Source organism: Triticum dicoccoides, chromosome 3A, assembly GCF_002162155.2.
Source record: "Triticum dicoccoides isolate Atlit2015 ecotype Zavitan chromosome 3A, WEW_v2.0, whole genome shotgun sequence".
Classification (NCBI taxonomy): Eukaryota; Viridiplantae; Streptophyta; class Magnoliopsida; order Poales; family Poaceae; genus Triticum; species Triticum dicoccoides.
In genome coordinates this window covers 624,589,786-624,597,219 of record NC_041384.1, presented here as the reverse complement: position 1 = coordinate 624,597,219, position 7,434 = coordinate 624,589,786, and the positions used below count along the sequence as shown (strand labels likewise).

The following is a 7,434-nucleotide window of genomic DNA, read 5'->3' as shown; positions in this document are numbered from 1 at the left end:
AATTTTTGACAATTTGCACAAACAAAAGCATTAACCAGTGACATGCACAAATCACATGTTGCCGTTGTGTGCACCATCCACTCCGCCGATGTCTGCGCCATTCTTTCCTCCTTCGGCATGTGTATTTTCCCCTAGTTCAAGGTTCCTGAAACGTATGGTAATATCCCACGGCCTCGCCCAAAATTCTCGAGCCATTGGATCCATCGTGATGAACTATTTCTAGGTGTTCAGGCGGATATCTATCGCCCGATCAGCCTTAATGTGGAGCCTACCCCCCTCCCCCCGTCTCGCCTTCTTCTATTCATTCTTCTTCTCCTCCATGTCTAGATGACTCCATTGTAGCAATCATGAATGTAATTCTCGAGCCATTGGTATACTCGTTTCTTGCCCTCTTCAACTCATTGATATTGTTTTTCATCGCCTCCACCTCTCTTTCTCCTTTGAGCTTCTCCTTTTCTGTCTTCCATCCGTTGGGCCGACCCATGCGGCGGTGCTACAACAAAGCCAAACGGCCTTGACCCTGCCCAGCCTATGAGATTTTCTTTGAGGCATATCTATTTTTGGACCATAAAACACAAGCTCAATAGCTATTTCTATCAGCCGGCCCGCCCAACTATTTGGGCCAAGCTCTGCCACTGCCGTGCTAGTCGATGAAATGATACTTCTAGACACATATACCGTGCGGTCGTCCATCTCTGAAAATGGAACTGAAGCCCTTCATAGATTCTGCCATTACCATGCTAGTCGATGAAATGATACTTCTAGACACATATACCGTGCGGTCGTCCATCTATAAAAATGGAATTGAAGCCCTTTATTGAGTTTGGCCTAATTCCTCGTCCACTTTATGGCCTAATAAATTTCGAGCTCTGTACGTACAACAGGACAGTTTAGCCGAGTGGTCTAAGGCGCCAGATTTAGGCTCTGGTCCGAAAGGGCGTGGGTTCAAATCCCACAGCTGTCATATTTTTTTTTACCTTTTTTTCAGCTTATTTTTTTTTTCCTCTTCGTTCTGTACTCTTCGGCTCGGCAGCCATTACCCCATCGCCGCGTCGTCCGGCGAGAACTCCCGCGGCGATCGGCCATGGCGGCGTCTCTCCGAGCGTCCTCCTCCCCCCTCCGCTCGCGCCTCCTCTCCTCCCCCGCCGCCTGGTCTCCCTGGCGCCTGCTCCTCTCCTCCTCCGTCCACTCGGACGCCGCCCACCAGACCGAAACCCTCGCCTTCCACGAGATCCAGCTCTCCCCCGAGAAGCCCCCCACCGCCACCGCCTTCGTCCTCCACGGCCTCCTGGGCTCCGGCCGCAACTGGCGCACCTTCTCCCGCACCCTCGCCTCCCAGCTCCGTGACCGCTCCCCCGCCGACGGTAACTGCCGCCCAATACCCCCTTCACTAAATGCGTGTATCTCTTAACAGTTAGCACTGCTACTGATGATTGTGGTATCCATGAACGTTGGAGAATTGTCAATGTGCCCGGCTTACATAGCTCGGCGCTTGCTTAGAGTCACAGGCCGGGAGTTTGTTTAGAGACCTGAGTTTTGTGATTTGTATGCGTGTGTGTTTGTGTTTGTAGAGTGGAAGATGGTTCTTGTGGATTTGAGGAACCATGGGAGCTCAGCCAGGATCAAAGGGCTGAGCCCGCCCCATGATATGTCGAGTGCCGCCAAGGATCTTGCTGATTTGGTGAAGGCTCGGGGCTGGACATGGCCGGATGTTGTCGTGGGTCACTCAATGGGTGGAAAGGTCGCAATGGATTTCACAGAGAGTTGCTCCCGTGGCGATTACGGAGAATCTGCTGCTCTTCCCAAACAGGTTCAGTGAGTTATTTTTAGCTTCCACGTGATTGGTTCTAACATAGTTCTTCTGTTTGCCTATTGTTTTATTATTGTTCTTATGAATAAATTGTCTGATTTTGCAACTTACAGTAGGTGCAGTGTATACATACTTATTTACATAGGTATATGCAGTGTTGATCTAGAAAATCCTACTGTTACATATGAAAAGGTGACACGAAGGAAACAAGAATCATTTAGTTCACTATGTGTCACAGAGTAAAGTATACTTTGAGTTGTGTAAGAGACTTTAATATAGCATCGCAGTACAACCTTTGGAGAATTTGTTGTGATTCTGTTGGCAGAATGACAATGTATTGCTTCTTGTACCTTGTAGTTAATTTCTTGGCATCGTCTTTATCCCTGATTATTCTGTTTGGTCACGCTTACTGAACTGAACATCACTGGGTCAAGGGGATAAAGAAGGTGTATCACATATGTCATTTATTTCCTTTGATGCAGAACAGCTCTGGGTGCTTGATTCTGTCCCTGGAGAAGTAAAAATAGATAACAGTGATGGTGAAGTTGAACGGGTTTTGCAAACACTAGCAAGTCTTCCTTCATCGCTTCCATCGCGCAAGTAATTCTCTTACATTCCCTATATTTCTCTGCTTCCTAATCTATTCGAAATATTAATTTAAAGTGTATGATTCAATCTGTTCATTTTATCGAATAGTGGGCATTAGCAGTGTCTTCAGCAAACAAACTAGTGCACACATCAGTTGACCAAACATTAATGCAGCGGCCCATCGCACTGAAAAGGTTCATGTGCAAGCAGTGTGCTGTATGAGTACATGACTCAAAGGCTAATAGCAACACCGAAAGATGGAATGACAGAACAAGATAATTCGTTATATTGATAATTCTAGTTATATGTAAATTCTAGGCTATAGTGTGTATAACCATGCGGCAGAAGGGTGTGCATGGAATCAAAATTTTGCTAAATCTTTGGCAATTTTGCATACATTTTTGTAGCTAATTTTTTAAACAGAGTATCGTATTTGACTCAAAGCACTGAAATAACCTTAAACACACCGTGCATTTCAAATGTCAACTCGCTTGGTTACTTTAATGCTCAGGGTGAGTAACATCAAGTATTTGTCCTTATCCTGTAATTATGTAAAATTGATTCTAGGTGAGTAGGACGCATATGCCTCTTATTATAAACTAGGACAAATGCCCGTGCGTTGCAACGGGCGAAAAAATATCGTAAAACTTGCTCCGTGCGTCAATTTTGGTATACATTTCTGATAAACATCAGTAATAAGTTTATACTATTATTGCTTTTCAAAATATGAAGTGCGGACGTAAAGAAGTCACCCTAACATCTGATAGAGGAGTAGTGCTGCATAGAAAGTCTAGTAATCAGCTTTGTATTTTATATTTCAGAAAACACAAATATTCCTTTACTTTTAGATAACTAAAAGAATAAAAAAATTCATATTTTATTAGAATTGAAACATGTTTTGAAAATGAACATTTTTTTGAACATAAGTTTTTTGTGGAAGAGAATTTTTAAAAATTTGTGATCAATTTTAAATGATTTAAAAAAATTGGAACATATTTTGGGAAACATGAATTTCGAGCAATATTGAAAAGCATGAATTTTTTAAAGCAAGAAGAATTTGAAACACTCTTTGTCTTTAAAAAAACACACGCTCGGTGTCTGCAACGAAAAATGGATTGTTGGGTCCATACCATGTAGTATAAAGTTGAGAAAGTCGTAGGGATGTCCTTTGATGGCGCCTCCTTCAGCTTAGTACTATCATCAGGTGAAAGAGGAAATGGTGTAATTGTTTTCAGCGGGATATACAAACTGTGGAATTGTTGTATACTATTCGAGAGTTTAACAACCAATCCAAAAGTTTTTCTTAGAAATTTCAAAAGATTTGCAAAGTATTTTTTTGGATGAAAGAGTAGTGGTGCATTGAAGTGGGATTGTTTATGTACAATTATTTTTGTTAATATTCGAAAGCAAACATTTTTTTACTATATTAATTATATTTTTAGAAAATTTTGGTTATTTGATTTGCAAGATTATATTCTGTTCTTTTTCTTTTGCACTATGAACTTAGTCATCATCATCATAAAAGAGCAAGCTTTTCTCTGTTCCCCATCATAGGTAAATTTTGGGTGAATTGTAAAAACAAAGCTAAATTTCAAGATGCACCATCGTCACATTCTTTCAACTCTTCACAAGAAATATTATTTCCAATATTTCACTAACTTTAATTATTGTATTTGATGATGTATTCAGATGTGGTAAGCTAGAACATTAAACTATGACAGTAATAACAATAAAACAACAACAAGTAAATCGGTGCTCATTTTTCTCAAAAGAAGCAAATCGGTGCTCATTTATTTAGAAAGAAAAGAATTGCAATCGATGCTACTAGCACGCATGGCAAGCTCCAGCAGCTTCTGGTCGGTGCAGCCAATAAAGAAAGCAATCCACACAAAAGAAAATCCCCACCGAGACCACTACTGCGTGGACATCGCCATTCCTCCAGCAGCGCTGCTGCTCTTCTTGCTCTTTCTCTTTATCCATCCATCTCCAGTGCGTCGACAAACCCACCCATCAGCGGTGCTCTCCTTCCTCTCGTCTCTATCCGTGCTCTAGCCACGCACCACCCACGCGCCCTTCTTGCTTCAGTCGACGGCGCCACGTTCCCCTCTCCCTTCCCTCCTCCACAACTAACCAAGCACCGCCCTCTCACGGTTCACGTTCGTCGGCCGGTTGCAGCGCGGCTCCTGTTGGCCGAGCCTGCGCGCGCGGGGCCTGGCGGGCCGATGGCTGAGGCGCGCCAGTGGTGGCCTGCTCACGGTCGAGCTCGGCGGCTACTTGACGGGGCCGCGTGGATCTTCCCCGGGGCTCCGGGCTCCGGATCTGCGTGGTCATGTCCACCTCACCCTCCAACGGCGCCTTACTGCGGCGCTTCGGGCCCAGATCTCGTTGGTTGGCGCGTAGATGTGTGTGCGCTCGGCTTGAGGTAGCGCAAGGATGATGGGGCAGCTTGGATGGTGGCCCGTGCAGTGTGTGGCTGCCCGGTGAGCCCCGAGTTTTCTCTTTCGCGAGAGCATCCATCTATTATGACAGACAAATCTTTGTTCAATTTTTCTGAATCTTCACCTCGTCTCTCAGCAGAACGCAGGCGTCCCACGATGACGGCATAGGGGGGTGCAGCATCTGGGCCAGCATGGCGCGGAGGCCGGCGGTGATGACCTCGTGGCTCTCTCAGCAGAACTCGGGCTGCGGCGCGACGCCAAGCCACGCCTGCACTCTGCCGTCATCTGGACGCATGCCATGACGGTCACGCCCTCAAGCTCCAGCACGAGCCCCGCCTTCCCGCGCCGCGTTGCAGCCCGCGTTCCTCTGCTCTGACCGCACACATCGCGCCGCTGCCCGAGTTCCTCTGCTCTGACCGCACCCGACGCCCGCGCCGGCGACCCCTTCGTCCCTCGCCACGCCGGCGACCACCAAGAACCCCACCACCTCCTCGCCTCCGCTTGCTGCACGTCGCCAGGAGCACCGCCACCCTCCTAGGAGCCCCGTCGCCGTTCCCCTATGACCCTCGCTCGATTACTTGGCTTCTGCGGCGTGGACTCCGGCGCCAAGCGGCGGTGAGTGGCCGGCGGTGGAGTCTGAGAATGGATAAGAGGCAGTACCGCGGGCTGAATTCCAACCACTGCGGGGGCTATTTTGCAAAAACAAAACGTACTCTCAGGAACACACTTTACATAGGACTGCGGGTTGAATTCGAATAAATACAGGGGCTTTTTTGTAAGAACGGCGACGACGGACGACCAGAAGCAGTCGCCGCTTTATTAGTATATATATATATATATATATATATATATATATATATATATATAATAGGGAAAGATTGGTTGATGCCTGCCTTGTTCTTGCACTTACTCTTGAAGCCTTGAAGGAGAGCTCACATTTTGGCCCTTCCAAGATATTTAACATGAACTACTAAATGATTCACTTCTGTTCAGATTCTTAATGTTATGCCTGTTTGCTATCAGGTGGGTTGTGGACCACATGGTCAGCCTGGGATTCTCCAAGTCACTTTCAGACTGGATTGGCAGCAACTTGAAGAAGGACAATGAACATGTGACCTGGGCTTTTGATCTTCAGGCTGCCACAGACATGTTTAATTCTTACAGGTAAGAAGCAGTTTTTCTTTTACTTCTCCTTCACCTCCCCTTATCTGATTCTTTGTCTTTGTTGGTATCTTCAATCAGTTGGTGAACTAGCTGTCGTGTAACCCTGTATATCATCCAAACATGTTCAACGCTTTGGTGTATGCAAACTGAGTTAAGTTACTGTTAATTTTCAGAGATAGAAGCTACTGGGGACTGCTGGAGAACCCACCAAAGGGTTTGGAGATCTCGATAGTACAGGCAGAGCTCAGTGATAGATGGCACCCTGAGGATGTCCAGAGGCTAAAAGCACTGTCAAGGAGAGGCAGCAAACCTGACGCGGGCAAAGTGTCGCTCCACGTTCTCCCTAACTCCGGCCATTGGGTTCATGTGGACAACCCCAAGGGGCTGCTCGAGATCATGGCGCCTAACTTCCTCTCCACTGTTCAAAATTGACCTGTTTTTTACTGTCAACTCCAGCCTTGTGACAGTGCGTCTTGTCACGTTTGACCACACAAGGATACTTATTCATGCTCTCTTATTGTGATTGGATGAGAGCATTTTCTGCTTTTTGTTAATAAAAGTGATTTTTATTACGATTTTACACTCTCTTCTTGCCAATATCAGTGGATGCTTCATGGAAAATAATGTAGTGTGCTCTGGTAATAAAGTGCAAATGTATGATGGTGTAGCCGACGAGCTTACTGACAGAATACATGATCAACGTTCTCTTGTGATACCATATGCTAGCATTGTAACCTTCGTAGGTTGTAGCTTACTGACATAATACATGCCCGGGTTTCTTGCGGCCATCGCTCCCAACAATTTAGGGAGGCGGTTGTATGCTTCTTCCCCTTCACCATGCACCATTTCAAACGCAGCTTGTTTGGCCTTCCATGCGCTCTTGTACTTCACTCCATGCATACATCCCATTTGTATGACCTCTATCAAGCGCTTTGTAGTGTTTGCGCATTCATGGGCGACGAAAGCATAGGTCGGCCGATACTGCTTGTTGGAGGCCGTTGAGCCCCAGCAAAAGGTATATACTTGGCAACTTGTTATCTTCCATTGCCCACCACTACAAATTCTTACATGAACAAACCATGGGCACCATCTTTCTCAAACTCCAGGTGTAACGCTGCTTTGTGTCCGAGTGCTTCGCAAGTAAGGTTGATGGTGCTTCATACTTCATAGAGTACTCCCACAATCACATTTGATATTCAAGCAAGTCTCTAAACTTCAGGTTGGGGTATACACGTGACTTTTTATATCTTCCGGATGAAAATGGCAATGGTCCAAATTCTTTAGTCTCCCCCGCCATCAACTATGGCCTCATCAACGAGGCTAAGATCACCAAACAAATATATTTGGTGCTCCTGACCTTCCGGATGAAGAGCAGAAGACGACGGTCAGAGGGCTGAGGTGCGCCCTTATTCGTCCCTCCTCCGCGCCGGGATG

The 7,434-nt window shown here is 46.0% G+C and overlaps 1 protein-coding gene and 1 non-coding gene across 2 annotated transcripts; both read left to right on the top strand.

The window, feature by feature from the left end:
• The first annotated feature begins 884 nt into the window (after positions 1-884).
• On the top strand, positions 885-964 carry TRNAL-UAG. The gene has a single exon. It is a non-coding gene; the product is annotated as a tRNA-Leu (tRNA).
• A 21-nt stretch (positions 965-985) lies between these two features.
• LOC119269673 (protein ABHD11-like) lies at positions 986-6,660 on the top strand. The gene is made up of 5 exons (XM_037551568.1): positions 986-1,364; positions 1,572-1,810; positions 2,298-2,410; positions 5,860-6,000; positions 6,174-6,660. Exons 1-5 carry the CDS (start codon positions 1,085-1,087, stop codon positions 6,430-6,432), a joined length of 1,032 nt encoding a protein of 343 aa, XP_037407465.1. The 5' UTR covers positions 986-1,084; the 3' UTR covers positions 6,433-6,660.
• Positions 6,661-7,434: the final 774 nt, after the last annotated feature.

Excerpts from the sequence above, each read along its gene's own strand:
- LOC119269673 (XM_037551568.1), top strand. The coding sequence starts at position 1,085 with ATGGCGGCGTCTCTCCGAGCGTCCTCCTCCCCCCTCCGCTCGCGCCTC. Across the intron at positions 2,411-5,859 it reads TCATCGCTTCCATCGCGCAA|GTGGGTTGTGGACCACATGG; the intron begins GTAATTCTCTTA and ends GTTTGCTATCAG. Across the intron at positions 6,001-6,173 it reads GACATGTTTAATTCTTACAG|AGATAGAAGCTACTGGGGAC; the intron begins GTAAGAAGCAGT and ends GTTAATTTTCAG.